Below are 16,530 nucleotides of genomic sequence, written 5' to 3' on the forward strand. Positions count from 1 at the left end.
TTATTACAAGTGAGAAATTGATCCCATGCATGATGCGATTGGATTGCGTTGGATTACCATGAGAATGGAGAGGAATTTATTGTGCTTTAGAATTTGCTCAGAATGGAAATTTAGGTTTCCATCTCCCACTCGGGAATTCAAAATTTTAGGAAATATCATAAAAGTTACGTTAGATTTCATGTGCATAATGTGAGACATTTACGAAACTCAATAATTTACTTAGATCATGTGCCTCGAACTCAGCAGTTGAGATAAATGGAATCCCAACTTATGAGTTTTTATCATTTTCGAATTAAGGTTGAGTTTCAATAATTCAAGACCGCTAGACTAGGAAACTAGAAATTTCACTTTGTAATATAAACTGCTCGGGAGCCCACCCAATACACATGATATAGTCCTAGACAAGCATATCTAATTTTAACAGCCACCCGTGAGATACACACGGATTGGTCGGATCGTAGATGCATTAAAATATATAATCATCTATTAAAAACACATATGAGATTCACTTCACATCTAACACTCCACATTAAATGAGATCTTTTGAGGGTGTCGAGCATTATTTTTCTTGTGTGATCTTCATTGCAGCTCATAAACTCTCTTCAAGGAACCAAACACATCAATATCCAAATCTGATTAAAGCTGTGAGGGCTGGTCCTCTACAGTGGTAATTGTTTGTCCATAGATGAGTTGTCACACTCTTGGCCAAGTATCTTGGCTCCAAGCTTTCCTTCTTTGTATTCAAACACAAAAGACTCGAGTTTTTTACCAATATAGTACCCTGCATAAAAATAAATCCCAATATAACTCCCATTGTAAAATTATTACCTATATAGCTCTTAATGCCAGTCAAACTGACATGATTAGTAGTATTTTTTTACAATCACGCTAGTCAAACTGGCGTGATTGTTTTTCGACTAGTCACGCCAACGGTGTTGGCGTGACTAGTGTAATTTTATGGTCACGCCCACCGAGTGTAAATTTGTTCAATCATGTCGACTTAGTGGGCGTGACCATATAATTTGTTTAATGAACATATAATTTTGTAAGTTTGTTGCAACTGTAAAAAAAAGTGAAAAATGCATCCCAACAATACAAAACCAAAAAAATATAAAATAACCATAACAATCAAGAACCCATCAAATACTATCCATAACAAGCCTGAACCCATCAAATACAAAGCAAAAAAAAAAATATAATTTCTAACGATGCCAGCATCCTTATAACATACTGATATCATATGGTCTTGTGCCTAGTCCAAGTGGCGGGAGTAGTAGATGTACCGGCATCATCCTGTGTCAGCTTGGAAGAATGCATTGTAAAGTCATGTGCACGAGAAACTCGACCTCGTCTTTGAGATGGACCTCCTGGATACCTATGACCATGTTGGGGCGTAGCTTCCACATCAGTACCTATAACCTCCTCAATTCGATGTTCCTCACTGACCTCTTCTAGAATGTCGTGGTAATTCCCCAACCAATTACTTGTAATTACAGAAGTAGATTCATTAAATGCATCACGCAATGCACCTACAGCTCTTCTTGCTCCTGCTAAAGCCAAAGCAGCCTACATAAAAGATTTGACATGTCAATATAATTTAATTAATATAAGTAAATATGAGACTTTGTTAATAATTACCACTTGTCGTAAACTATTCCCATGAGGCGCATACTCCAAATTTGCTTCCCGTCGTACAGTTGAAGGAGCACTAATCACCCATCGTGTGATCAACAAATACCATTTCATATAGTCATCAAGGCTAGTGCGAGGGAATCGCTCCTGTGCAATATGAGTAAGGCTATCATCCCAATATGCTAACCATATCGCGTTCTGGACAGTCCAATCCATATTGCCTCGACCTCTCCTATTCATATCATGTAAATTTTCGTTCATATCCACTAGACTCGGTACATGCTGAGAAATACCAAATTGTCTCATAACTCAATCAGGGAAATGGAACTCCACTATTTCAAAGCAAATTAACGGCACCACAGCTCTCCAAATTCTACTTCCGTCAATGCATACTATGGGTGAATCTGTCAATCTGGCCACTGTATTTGGCATCCACTGGACCTGATTTTGTTCTTGTTGATCGAGCTCATCTCTAGCAAACACAAGGACTTGCCTTGGACTTCTTCTATATGTCCGATTTCCACGTCAACCATAAAACCCAAACATTAAAACAATTCAATATAAGTATAAGGATAGTTGTTGTGTATATATATATAGATTTATAATATATATTATATATACATATCATAATGAATATATGTATGTATTTACATTACCTGGGACCAAGTGGAAGGGGCGGTTAGTCCAGACCTCCCTCAGGTGGAGCCAAAGTCCGCATATGTGGTCGACATACGTGTAGCCTCTCTCACGACCATAGCTATGAAAAATGTATGTCAATAAATAATAAACTGAAATCTTTACATTATATAACTGTCTTCAACTATATATATATTTATTAATGTTACCTGAAGTAATAGGCCACGTCCACCTATCGTACGAGCACTGCTCATACATCCTTTGCACAGGTTGCGATATAAGTATGTCAGTACTGCTCCTCCCCTACTATACGAGCTAGTCTCTTGAAGGTTAGCCAAAAGAGGTAGAAAAAGTAGTAGTATCCTACATCCGTAGTGGCCGGGAATAATATGCTTCCAAACATTGCTAATATATATGCCCTGGCATACTGTTGCAATACCTCCATAGGGGCATTATCGCCTGGAGGATTATGTTCACCAAAGTGCACCGTTAACCATGTCAATGATAAACTGGCATCATCCCTCTCCTCACTAAGTGCGAATCTACCAAGCAAACGCACCATAACATCATCCCAATCATATATAGCGCTCCCAGTGACAGCTGGTCCATCGATCCTCAAACCCAATAAAACAACAATACCCTCAATTGTAATTGTCATCTCATCGACACGAAAGTGGAATGTGTGAGTCTCGCTCCTCCATCGCTAACCTAGCACAGTCAGAAGGCCATTATCAAGTTTAATGTTTCCAATTTAAGTGATACCGTAGAATCCAGCCTGTATAACATATTGCCTCACACGTCCATCCAAACGCCATAACACATGTTGCCTAAATCTTATAGGAAATCCTGTATCCTGTTGGAATAATAAAGTAGTTGACGACAATGTCAACTTGTACAAATTAATTAAATATTGACAAATCTTTGCATACCTGTCTACGCCACACGACATCAGAATGGTGGTTTTCTTGCATATAAAGAACTGATCTATCATTCAATCCAGGCCGGACCTCCCTCGTATCGCGGACAACGAGAATCCTTGCATGCCTCCATAATCCTCCACCCCATGTCTGGGTCATACGTCAACTCCTTGAACCTACACCAACAAATAAGTTAGTATTACAATAATCTTTAACAAAAATTAATAAAATTCCGATAAGATTTAACAAAAAATAACAAAATATCGAAAAACCTAAATTTAGTTACTTTGTCTCGTCGATTTGTCAAATTTTTTGTTATGTCTTCTTTGACCACATACGCTGCACTTATTTGTAGAGCGACTTTCTCTCGCATCCATCTCATTCGTAAGCCTAGTTCACTTTGAAAGACCTTTAGATGATCTGCGTCTTTCGGGATCTGCCACTATCAAAGGTCCATTGTACTCAGTCCAACTTGTCTCATTGAGTATCAGATTAAAAATTGTTCCATACGTGCGTTCATATGACCTAATTATGAAATATGACTCCATAAATTGACCCCAATCAATTTTCAATGATGAACAATAGGACAGTACGTGTGAACATGGAAAATGGTATAGATTCCACATATCTCAAGAACAAGATTGATCTTCACATTGTTCTCCAAGACTTACTACAACACGCCTTTCCCCACGTTGATTGTTGTCTGCACCCCGTGTTCTAGTAGTTACCTAAAATGTGGGAGGATTATGATTGAACATCTGAACATGTTGTCCCGTCGATTTTTTAGTCTCACGACTAATGTATCCATAAACTTTTGGTGGCCATTCGATACCTAGCAATCTCAAGTGTTCTGCATCGAACCTCCTTTTAACAAAATATTTGTTACACCTGTAAAATGTTAGTTGGACAAGTGTTGTAATAGGCAAAAATCTCCCACCCTATAATACACTATTGAAGATCTCTGACAAATTCATAATCATGTTACCGTATCTATGCCCATCATCATACGATAAACTCCACTTTTCTTTTCTGACACCATCCAAATAATTCCATGCATCAATGTTCAACTCTTTTACACGATTCATCCAGAAATCAAATTTTCTCTTAGATGATTCGTTTGTCATTGTATTAACTGCCTTCTTCAAGTCTTTATCTTTAAATTTGTCATTGAAATTACTAACAAAATGTTTCGAACAGTACATATGATATGCAAAGGGTTCGGGCCAAAAATCATGAATTGCTGCCAAAATACCGACATGTCGATCAGACGACACACAAATTCCTCGTCTATCTGTAACATAAGAACAAATGCATACTATGAACCATCCTCAATTATCAGCACTTTCTTCATCAACAATTGCAAAACATAAAGGAAATATACCATTGTCTGCATCAAAAGCAACCGTGATCAACAACTTCCCTCTGTATTTCCCATGCAAATGAGTATCGTCAATACTAATTAATGGATGACAAAATTGAAACCCAATAATAGACGGTCTGAATACCCAAAAGACACGACCAAATGTCGCCCGTCCATTAACAAGGTCCTTATAATTTATATTGACAACCGACCCTGGATTAGAAATCTGTAATGCATTCAAAAACCTAGGGAGCATATTGTATGAATCTTCAAATGTCCCAAACAATTTCTCCATAACCTTTTGTTTTGCCTTCCAAGCCTTTTGTACGACACTGGGTAGTGTAATTGAGAGCTAGCAAAGGCCTAAATTACTGCTATATTCATCCTCAAGTCTGCTTTCACAATAGATATCACTTCATCTGTAATATACTCTGAATCCAACTGGCGATGACACTGCTGCAACGACGTATTTGTGCATGTATGCCGACCTTTCATTACTATTATCATCCATATATTCAATTTTTCTTTCTTAGCAGCTCGAATACCATTTGCAAACTGGCTCTGTCACACATCTTAACTGGACAACTCCTGCATTTGAGCGTTGTGTCTTGTATTGGTAATAATTTTTAATATGCCACATCTTCACAGCGCGAATAAATTCTTTCTTGTTTTCAAAGACTTCATTTACCTCCAACGTATCAAATGTATCATGGTACTGACTATCCCAATTTCTACATACCGCATCAGTTGCTTGGCTAGCATCGCCAAATTCAGGCACCATCTCCGCTATATTAAGGTACTCATCTTCATTGTCAACAATGGAATCAATATTGACCCTAACATTACCATCATCCTCATCATCATCATCACTATCATCAGACTCAATTTCATGTTCTTCTTCAACCAATTTTGAGTCGTTATTGGCAATTGCTTGCTTAAAGTGATTGTTGTCTTCGTTACGACACATTTCAAGGATTAGATTCAAGTTGACGATGCTCGTTGATATGAACTACCAACAGCTGTTTGCGAATAATCAACCCATGGATTCGATGGATTATAATTTTGTTCATTCTCATCAAGATCATGCAATCCGCTTGTTCGATTTCCATACCAAGGTGACGTCATTGTCACCTTCAATCAACATAAATTGTGTAAATTATTATTAATAAATCAGTATTTAATATAATATTAACCTAATAATATATGTTCGGTCACCTAAATCAAGACTAAACTTAAGCTAAATCAACAAAAAAACCATGAATTTCAACACACAACAACAATATCATGCGTGTTTTGCCATTTCAACAAGTCAAGAAACCAAAAATCAACCAAGAAAACAACTACCTTACTCCGGGCTGAGTGCGGTTGGGTAACCTGCTTCGGCCTGCTGAAGTTGGCTCTCCTCACACAAGAGACGAACGGCGCCGCTGTTCTGGTGGAGGTTTGCTCCAACGAAGGGTTTGCGGCGGCGGCACAGGATGGTTTTTGGAGATGGAGATGGGTTTCGAGGTTTCGGGCAGGTGAGAGTGACAGATGGGTTTGGCTTTTAGTGAATGTGTGGTTCAAAATCGTTTGGTAAAAAGGTTATCTTTTTACTAGTCATGTCATTCCTAACGGCGGCACTAAATACTCACACCATTAGAAACGGCATCACTTGTTCATTCACAATTAGCCACGCCATCACAGACAGCGTGACTAATCAATTTCTACTAATCACGCCATCCGTGACGGCGTGATTATTTCATATATACTAGTCACGCCAACGGTGTTGGCGTAACTGGCAGAAAAACAATCGCACCAGTTTGACTGGCGTTAAGAGTTATATAGGTAATAATTTTACAATGGGAGTTATATTGAGATTTATTTTTATTCAGGGTGCTATATTGGTCAAAACCTCCAAAGGACTCCCTCTTTGTAAGAGTCAGCTCCAAGGCACCTTTCCAACTCATTTTCAATCCTCAATATCATGAAATACACGGCCAACACTGATTCCAGGCACAAAGCTTTCATATTTGCACAATTTTTGACACACACTGGTGTTGGCCTTTGATGGAATTGGTTTTTGGGCTGAAGCTTGGGCCTTAGAAGAAGAAGCTAATGGATTCAAACTGTCCAGCATAGGCCCGGACCATGACATCCTGTAAGTGTACATAACTACATATAGTCATATACTGTTTTGTAACATAAGAACGGCAAGGCCGCAACTACTAACCTATGGTGTGCACTCCATCAATTTATGGACCTATGCATTAGCTGGCAAATTGAAGTGTACATTTAACCTAAAAGATAAATGACAATCATCATATTTTTTTGAGCCTAAGTACAAATAGCCACAATTCATGAACAACAAATTTGTACGGGCTCGCGCTTAAGAGTGGACAATATTTTCAACGAATTTGGCTTGGGAATTTCAACATGATATCGGAGCAAAGTCTCGATCCACTTGGATAGACTTCTACATGTCAGCTTATTGGGCCTGACATAACTCAGCTCACAAGTGCAGGGGAGTGTCAAGACTAAAAATTTCATATCGTTATGATATAATCCAGTTGAGTAGTTTATAAGCAAAGCTCGGGGTAGAAGTTTTGAAATGGCAGCTAAACTTTCATGAATGAATCAATTTACCCCCTGAACTTCATTTAAGATCAATTTAACCCCTCAATTTTTGGTGCCATGTCAAAAAAACTACGACATTAGCTAAAATAGATGAAAATTTTGTGCAGACGCTAACAAACTACAGTCTTGAAAGTTGAGGGACTAAAATGATCCTAAATGAAGTTTAGGGGGTAAATTGATCTATTCATTAAAGTTTAGGGGTAATTTCAAAATTTCTCCCCAAAGCCCAACTCCTCCCACGCTGGAGACACATTTTTTGAGCGTAAGTACTAATGCATGTTTGGTAAAGCATTGGATTGAGCGGTTCCGCTATGCAACCTGTTGCCATCCAATGCCTCATTAAACACTCCAGAGGGACCAACGGAACCGCTGGCTAGCATTTCACAAGCTCTAAAATAGAGTTTCAAGTTTTCAATTTTCGTTAAATCACGTTAAATTAAACAAGGACTGTTTCAAGTTTAAAGTGTTCTACAAGGACGGTTTCAAGTTTTCTATTGTCTGCTATACCGACTTGGACTCTTGTTACATTAAACAAATTCAAATCTTAGACCATAAGAGATCAAACAAATATCATCATACGTATATTTAAGCATCATCACCTTTAACCTTTAGACATTATTCTTAGTATTAAGGTTGTCAAACTTCATGTGAACTTTAAGTTGTCAAGAGTCGATTCTAATGACTTGTCTTTCCTATCATTCAAAACACTACGAATAGTCACTTCCACAAACTGCCCTGTTTTCCCAATTCAATCACTGCCATCAACAATTTGAACAAACATAGAACAAATCATCCTTTTATTATGATTTAAATATATATATATTACAAGCCATACAGTATCAATCTTTAACTACAAACAAAGAACAAAAAGAATTCTATCTCCAAAATTCAATCACCCAATAGAGATTAATTGGCGGCACATTCTGCAGGAAGTCCTTGTGGAAATCGCTTAGTATCTGTGCAGTAATTGTAAATCATGTAATTCTGTTGTACCCATTTAAGCCCACCCTGTTTTGTTTCATCTAGTTCTTCAGATAACCAACCAGAGTTAGACCCAGAATTGCAAGAAGATTTACCATTGGACCAAACACAAGCATCAGCCTTAAAGTTTCTGTAAGAAGCAGTGAAGGGAGCTTTAGACCAGTCTGTCTTAACAAGTCCTCCTCTTGTTGCCCAATCATCAGCATTCCACAGACTGGAATGAATTCTCATAGCTTGATTCTTCGGGTACGCGACACCGATAGACTCCATGTTCTTAAACTCTCTAATTGGAGTACCATCTACAGAGAATATGATGCGCTGTGGATTCCAGAGAAGAGAGTAGGTGTGGAAATCAGCAGTCGGGTCGAACCAGAGATAGAATTGTTGCTCTCTGTTACCTTTCCCCTGGCTAAAAACATTTGTGTGAAGAATATAAGGATCACCACTAAGGTTGCCCAGGAACTCAAAGTCTATTTCATCCCAAGCCGACTCATCCGAGCGTAACTGCACCAAAGATTGATTGTTAAGCACAAGTGAGTTTGATGTTAACAAAGAAGTTTTTATTGGAACGGTGAAGTTGACTGTATAATTCCTTGTAAATGCGGAAGTCGTAAGTTCAACTCCCACGTTCAATTTCGACGTTATTTTCTTGAATTGGCATTGGAGGAATTTTTACGAAAAAAAGAGTTTGGTTTTAATTGTTGTAAGAATTGAAACTTACGTAGTATGCGGTGACGGTGCCAGCAGAGTTGCCCGGTACAAGCTTGAGTTGCATATCTATTTTGCCAAATAAATACTCATTCTTGGACTCGAACCCTGAACCCGACGCCTTGTCTAGCGAGAGGGTCAAGAGCTCACCACTGTTAAGCACCTTACCGCGCCCGTCACCCCAGGTGATGTCAAAATCTTGGTAAAAACTACCCGAAGCCAACACAAAAATGCTTGCCAATACAAATGCTACAAATTTTGAAGAACCCATGATTGTCAAGTGAGGGAAAACTTAATGCTTGACTAGTATTGATGAGATTAGAGTGAGGATGGTAGTATTTATATGGAGGAAGTAAGGCAGGTATGTGTGTGTGATGTGAAGGTTCCATTCATTTGCATTTGGCAATTTGGATTTGGTAGGAAAAGAAATGAGCTGGAGATAGCTGGGTAGCACATATATGTATTGATGAGATGGGTCCAATACAATATTCAGGGTCATTGGTCCATTGATTACACACGTTTTTGATAACACAACAACTATGAAGATCCAAGGTTGCTTCTAACTAGTGAAGAAAAGTTCCACCACTTGTTACTTGAAAGAAGACCTGTTTGTGCTTACTACTTGCTGCCACAGTATTTAGTATTGAGTATTTACAGTTGCAATTCTTGCTTTCCAGTTTGTCCACAGCTTTGATGTCATTTTATTTTACTTTTGTTCTATAAAGAGTGGTTGGAGTGATGGGGTCCACTCTTCCAGCTGCTCTACGTACGATTAATCAATTTCGTTCTTTAATTAAAAGAATTTCATGGTCATGCTCTCTTTTATTTTATTTTAATTTTTTTTCATTTGTAGGGAAAGTATAGGATTTATTTTCGTGGATTTTTTTATTTGTTTGGTGATGTAAAAAAATCATCAGAAAAATAAAATGAACAAAAAAATATCCAACTATTTATACAGGTATTTGGACGCAATGCACATGTAATTTTTTTTTATAAAATTTAAATTTACGAATTATATTTATATGAAATTACCTTAATATCTATCTACTTTTTACACCCATATTGTTTTCTTAATACAAGTAAGTTGAATTAAACTTTGTAATCCTAATTCTTTTGATTAAATTTATTATAATGTTCAGAGATCACGGTATATGAAACCATTGAAAATAAATGGTTGAATTATCATGCAGATGGAGTCTTAATACCATCAAAAAATATAAAACAATAGTAAAACATGGTAGATGATTCCATCCAAGCTTAGATCAAAACAAAATCAGTTTCAGATCCTAGAAAGAAAAAAACATAAGAATTTCAAACTCGTAATTTGAATCCTCCTGAATTTTCATAAGGAAGCTTCTCTGTAGCTATCCTCAAGTAAGGAAGCTTCTCTGTAACTCTTCCCTTGTCACGTGCTGTGCTGACTCAGCGTAAGATTTTTATCGACCAACAGATGAAATTCTGAAAATCATAACAGGGCTTCCGCACTCACATTTTTGTAGAGTTGTGGTGATTGACAATTACACAGAAGATAGTTTTGATTCAAAAAGGATTGTTATATTAGTATTCTCTACCCCCCATTTTTATTAGGAAAAAAAATAATAACTAAAAACTTAAAAAGTCACTACAATTAAGAGTAAATTATACTTCTATAAAAACAAGTTTGTGTTTTCCTTGTTTTGCTCTTGTTTGTTGTATTTCTCAGGTCATCTATTCCGATGCCCTGCTGTTTTCGTTGTTTGATACTTGAATATATTGTTGTTTATAAAAAAAAGAAGGGGTTATTTTCAATTTGGTCGCTTAAATTTCCTTTTATTTTCTTTTTCCCAAATTGCTTACTCAAATTTCTAAAAAATGAAATTAAATTATTCCGTCAATCGTTGTTAATTTAATCAGTTTTTTTTTTTTTACAGTTGTTATGTTAATTAACTAAGGCTAATGTAATAAGAAGATGGTACGTACCCTTGAAGCTGTAGCCATTGGCATTGGTGATCCCACCGAGTAGCATAGGTTTGGGCTTCAAATTTTTGACACACACTGGTGTTGGGCTTTAATGGAATTGGTTTTTGGGCTCAGACATTCGGCTTAGAATAATAAGCTAATGGATTCATACTGTCCAGCACAGGCCCGGACCATGATTCTGTACACATACTGTTTTGTAACATTGGAGCCCGCAAGGCTGCAATAAAATAAAAAAAAAAAAAAAGCAACTATGGGTGGCAAAACGGTCTAGATGACCAAATCCCGGGTCCAAATACAAATTTTTTATTCCGATTAAAATCGGATACGGGTCCAAACAAATAAATCTTGTCTGATTTACTTATTCGAACCCTAACCCAGATTAAATTATTGTCCTTGTCCGGATCTAAATCAATCTGAGTTTGGTCAATAAGGGTTAGAGTCCGAACACGTAAATGCGTGTTGTTGTTTGACCCAAAATCGACTCCGAAGTGATTTTTTGTCACCCTTACAACTACTAATCTTTAGGTGTACACTTGATAAATGCATGGACCTATGCAAATAGGTGCAAATGGAAGTGTAAATTTAATTTTAAAGATCAATGACAATCATATCATCCTATAATTGAAGGATCCCCTATCTATATGGATAATATACATCCCAGTTGACCGGGTCTAATTCTAATTGTTTAGTAAAGCAAAGATATTCGCGAGACGGTTCATCCTATTCATGACTAAGAAGTATGGGATTCTCTTTTGAAAAGAATAGACTGTTGTAGAGTGGCTACCGCTTCTTTAGTATCAAATGAAGGGGACTCTATCATCACTAATATTTAGTATTAAAATTAATCCATTAATGGAATAAGATTGATGTTCGTGTAATATGGTGTCATCTGCGAGTGTGTTAGGACTTATGTCCCACATCGGTTAAAAACCAGGCAAAGTGCCTGTATATAGAAGCAAACCCTCTCTCCCCTTAATAGGCCTTTTAGGGGGAGGCCCAAGGGGGCCCAGATTTATTACATGGTATCGGAGCAGGTGTGCGCTCGTCCCCGATAATAAGTCCACTCGTTGGGCCTTGGGCTTTGATACCCAGTACACGAGTGCGGGGGAGTGTTAGGACTTATGTCCCACATCGGTTAAAAACCAGGCAAAGTGCCTGTATATAGAAGCAAACCCTCTCTCCCCTTAATAGGCTTTTTAGGGGGAGGCCCAAGGGGGCCAGATTTATTACAGAGTGTCCGGTGATGACCATTTTTAGTTGTTTTTTTACCATAAAATCTCACGTGTCATGTATGTGTAATACGGTTTGCCACATGTGCAGATTCCGGTAACTTTTTGCCGGAAAGTTGGGCAAAAACAAGAAATTTTATACTTCAAGGATAGGATTGAGAAAAACAGGATACTTCAAGGGCATTTTATATGATTTAGCCTATATATATATATATATATATATATATATATATATATATATAATACAGGACATATATAGCATCAATATGTAACTACAAACAAAGGGCAAAAGAATTCTATCTCCAAAATTTAATAACCCAATAGATGTTAATTGGCAGCACATTCTGCAGGGAGTCCTTGTGGAAATCGCTTGGTATCTGTGCAGTAATTGTAAATCATGTAATTCTGTTGTACCCATTTAAGCCCACCCTGTTTTGTTTCATCTAGTTCTTCAGATAACCAACCAGAGTTAGAACCAGAATTGCAAGAAGATTTACCATTGGACCAAACACAAGCATCAGCCTTGAAGTTTCTGTAAGAAGCAGTGAAGGGAGCTTTAGACCAGTCTGTCTTAACAAGTCCTCCTCTTGTTGCCCAATCATCAGCATTCCACAGACTGGAATGAATCCTCATAGGTTGATTTTTCGGGTACGCGACACCGATGGACTCCATGTTCTTGAACTCTCTAATTGGAGTACCATCTACAGAGAATATGATGCGCTGTGGATTCCAGAGAAGAGAGTAGGTGTGGAAATCAGCAGTTGGGTCGAACCAGAGATAGAATTGCTGCTCTCTGTTACCTTTCCCCTGGCTAAAAACATTTGTGTGAAGAATATAAGGATCACCACTAAGGTTGCCCAGGAACTCAAAGTCTATTTCATCCCAAGCCGACTCGTCCGAGCGTAACTGCACCAAAGATTGATTGGTAAGCACAAGTGAGTTTGATGTTAACAAAGAAGTTTTTGATGTTATTTTCTTGCATGGGCATCGGAGGAATTTTTACCAAAAAAAAAAGGAGTTTGTTTTTAATTGTAAGAATTGAAACTTACGTAGTATGCGGTGACAGTGCCAGCAGAGTTGCCGGGCACGAGCTTGAGCTGCATATCGATTTTGCCGAATAAGTACTCATTCTTGGACTCGAACCCCGAACCCATTGCCTTGTCTAACGAGAGGGTCAGGAGCTCGCCGTTGTTAAGCACCTTACCACGCCCGTCACCCCAGGTGATGTCAAAATCTTGGTAAAAACTACCCGAAGCCAACACAAAAATGCTTGCCAATACAAATGCTACAAATTTTGAAGAACCCATGATTGTCAAGTGAGGGAAACTTAATGCTTGACTAGTATTGATGAGATTAGAGTGGCTGTGATAGTATTTATATAGAGGAAGTAAGGCAGGAATGTGTATGTGATGTGAAGGTTCCATTCATTGGCATTTTTGGCAATTTGGAATTGGTAGGAAAAAGAAAAGAGCTGGAGATAGCTGGGTGGCACATATATGTATTGATGATATCATGGGCCCAATATTTAGTGTCAATGGCCGCCTGAATCTGTCCATTGATAACACATGCTTTTTGATACACAACAACTGGGAAGCTCCAAGGTTCCACCACTTGTTGCTTGTAAGGCCTTTTTGTGCTTGCTTTCACAGTATTTTACAGTTCTCTCTTTAGTCTTTCCAGTTTTTGTCCACAGCTTTGATGTCATTATACTTTTGTCCTATACAGAGTGGTTGGAGCGATGGGGTACAATCTTCCAGCTGCTCGATTTGGTTCTTTTAATTTATAGAATCTCATGGGCCATGCATATGTCCTTTTCACATGAACTGGACACAGAAGGATTTGCCAGATTTTTATTTTCGTATGTACGGAACGTATATGATTTATTTTCATAGATTTCTTAATTATTTTGGTGATGTCAAAAAAAATAAATGAACAAAAAAAGATGTCCAATATTTACTCATGGTTTTGAACACGTACGAGCCTGCCCAATTACAACAAATCTAGCCCCATCTTCCCTTCCCCAAATCCCTCGAACAAGAAAATTAGAAGGGGACTATTTTTCTTTTCTCTTCCTTTCTCTCAAATCCTTCAATCCAAACACCTCATCTCGGAGAATTTTTCTTCCTCTCAGGGAAATTTTGTGAACTAGATACTTTTGAGAGAGAGACTTTGGTTATACATATTTTGGTGGAATTGTGATGACGGACTCATCCTATAAACAATAGTGTTGTAGTGCGAGACAATGGTAAAATGATGAGAAATAATTAATTTATCCTCTGCGTGATTGGAATGGGACACATTATTTGTCAGTCACAGGTTTAAGTTCCAAGGGTTGTCGCCTTGGATGATGTCGATGCTATTTTCTGCACGACTAACACATTGACTCTTGATCCCAGGGAGTGACATGGATGATGAACTTTCGTATCTTACTTGGTTTGGATTTGAATCCTCCTAAATTGACATGACGAAACTTCTCTGTAGCTATCCTCAGATAAGGAAGCTTCTATGTAACTCTTCCATTTCCACGTGTTGTGCTGACTCAGCATAGAATTTTTATCCATCGACAGATGAAATTTTGAACATCGTAAAAGGGCTTCTGCAAACTCACATTTTTGTGGAGTTGTGGTGATTGACTGTCAGAATATAGTTTTGATTCAAAAAGGATTGTTGTATTGGTATTCTCTACCCATCATTTTTTAAGGAAAAAAATACATCACTAAAAACCTAAAAAGGCACTACAATTGAGAGTAAATTATACTTCTAGCCATAAAAAAAGGACATTTTCAATTTGGTCAAATAAATTTCCTTTTCTAAAAAATTGATTACTCACATTTCTGGAAAAAAAAAATGAAATGAAATTATTCCGTCAATCGTTGTTAATTTAATCAGTTTTTTTTACCGTTGTTACGTTAATTAAGGCTAATGTAATAAGAAGATGACCTTGAAGATGGGTGATCCTACCGAGTAGCATAGGTTTGGGCTTCAAATTTTTGATTAAACACTGGTGTTGGGCTTTGATGGAGTTGGTTTTTGGGCTGAGGGATTGGGCTTAGAAGAATAAGCTAATGGATTCAAACTATCCAGCATAGGCCCGGACCATGACATTCTGTACACATACTGTTTTCTAGCATTGGAGCCTGCAAGGCTGCAACTATGGGTGACAAAACTTTGTTTGATCCAAATGACCGAATTTGTTCGATCCGGATTAAATCAAATTTGGACATAAGATGTTCAAAATCTGAGTCCAAACATAAATTTTTGTTTGGTTAAAAACCTGGTCCGGGTCCAAACACAAAAATCTTGTTTGATTTACTTCTCTGAACCTTAAGCCAAATTAGATTATTGTCTTATTTACGTGTCCAGGCTTAAATCGATTTGGGTTTGGTCAATAAAGTATGTCTGAAATCTAATCCGAGTTAGGGTCCGAACACATAAATATTACGTAAATATGTGTTTTTATCTTACCCGAAACCAACCAAGAAGTAATTTTTTGTCGCCCCTACAACTACTAATCTTTAGGGATAAATTCATAGACATCTGCAATAGGTGGCAAGTGGAAATGTAGATTTAATGTTAAAGATCAATGACAATCATCCTATAATTGGAGGATCCCCTATACAAATAATATACATCCCAGTTGACCGGGTCTAATTCTAATTGTTTAGTAAAATCAAAGATATTTGCAAGACGATTCATCCTATTCATGACAAAGAAGTACTGGATTCTCTTTTGAAAGGAATAGACTGTTGTAGGGCAATGATGAATACCTTAATCTTAGCATATCTAAGAAGAAGGTTGGATTAAGAGAAAATTTTCGATTTTTGTTTAATTTGTTTGATTGATTCAAATAAGTATAACTTTACCGGCTTATATAGCCAAAACCTACTTAAACTAGAAGGTCAAAACTATATAGAAAATTACTTTAACTACTAAGCTATACTAATTAAAAGCAAATATCAACAAGAATATAAATACTAAACAAATATTAATTGGAAGTAAATAATAACAATATAGGAACCTAAACTAATTAAGACGTGTCTTTCCTTGGTTCTTACCAGGCGGCTACCGCTTGTTTAATATCAAGTAAAGGGGACTCTATCGTCACTAATACTTAGTATTAAAATTAATTCGTTCATGGAATAAGACTCAAATGTATTCGACTGAGAAGGTATCGAGCCACTATAAATTTTTATCCATATATAAGTATTTATTATTATACTTAGTATTAAAATTAATCCGTTCATGGAATACGACTCAAATGTATTCGACTGAGAAGGAAACGAACCACTATAAATTTTTATCCATACATAAGCATTTATTATTAAAGATTTCAAGATTTACATCTAATAATGATGGAGATAAAGTTAGAGAAGTTTTAAAATTTGTAAAAAAAAAAATGGTATGATGTGACACAACTCTCAAAAATCATTGAATTCAAATTGTAAACTGTACAATTTCAAATGAATTATGGAGTCCCTAAATCCATTATGTA

At 37.1% G+C, this 16,530-nt stretch overlaps 2 protein-coding genes across 2 annotated transcripts; both read right to left on the reverse strand.

Annotated features, from left to right (window-relative positions):
- Nucleotides 1-7,937: 7,937 nt before the first annotated feature.
- LOC119996623 (probable xyloglucan endotransglucosylase/hydrolase protein 23) lies at nucleotides 7,938-9,163 on the reverse strand. Its single transcript, XM_038843319.1, has 2 exons — nucleotides 8,864-9,163; nucleotides 7,938-8,646 (listed from the first exon to the last, which is right to left on the reverse strand). The coding sequence occupies exons 1-2, from the start codon at nucleotides 9,119-9,121 to the stop codon at nucleotides 8,068-8,070; spliced, it is 837 nt and encodes a 278-aa protein (XP_038699247.1). The 5' UTR covers nucleotides 9,122-9,163; the 3' UTR covers nucleotides 7,938-8,067.
- Nucleotides 9,164-12,332: 3,169 nt separating this feature from the next.
- Nucleotides 12,333-13,393, reverse strand: LOC119996622 (probable xyloglucan endotransglucosylase/hydrolase protein 23). Its single transcript, XM_038843318.1, has 2 exons — nucleotides 13,088-13,393; nucleotides 12,333-12,944 (listed from the first exon to the last, which is right to left on the reverse strand). The coding sequence occupies exons 1-2, from the start codon at nucleotides 13,343-13,345 to the stop codon at nucleotides 12,366-12,368; spliced, it is 837 nt and encodes a 278-aa protein (XP_038699246.1). The 5' UTR covers nucleotides 13,346-13,393; the 3' UTR covers nucleotides 12,333-12,365.
- Between the last annotated feature and the right edge of the window lie 3,137 nt (nucleotides 13,394-16,530).

This window comes from Tripterygium wilfordii, chromosome 4 (genome assembly GCF_013401445.1).
Source record: "Tripterygium wilfordii isolate XIE 37 chromosome 4, ASM1340144v1, whole genome shotgun sequence".
Classification (NCBI taxonomy): Eukaryota; Viridiplantae; Streptophyta; class Magnoliopsida; order Celastrales; family Celastraceae; genus Tripterygium; species Tripterygium wilfordii.

What these genes read in the sequence shown, in the direction of transcription:
- LOC119996623 (XM_038843319.1), bottom strand. Translation starts at nt 9,121, where the DNA reads ATGGGTTCTTCAAAATTTGTAGCATTTGTATTGGCAAGCATTTTTGTG. An exon ending in GCACCGTCACCGCATACTAC is followed by an intron (nt 8,647 to 8,863) that starts GTAAGTTTCAAT and finishes TCTTTGGTGCAG; the next exon opens with TTACGCTCGGATGAGTCGGC.
- LOC119996622 (XM_038843318.1), bottom strand. Translation starts at nt 13,345, where the DNA reads ATGGGTTCTTCAAAATTTGTAGCATTTGTATTGGCAAGCATTTTTGTG. An exon ending in GCACTGTCACCGCATACTAC is followed by an intron (nt 12,945 to 13,087) that starts GTAAGTTTCAAT and finishes TCTTTGGTGCAG; the next exon opens with TTACGCTCGGACGAGTCGGC.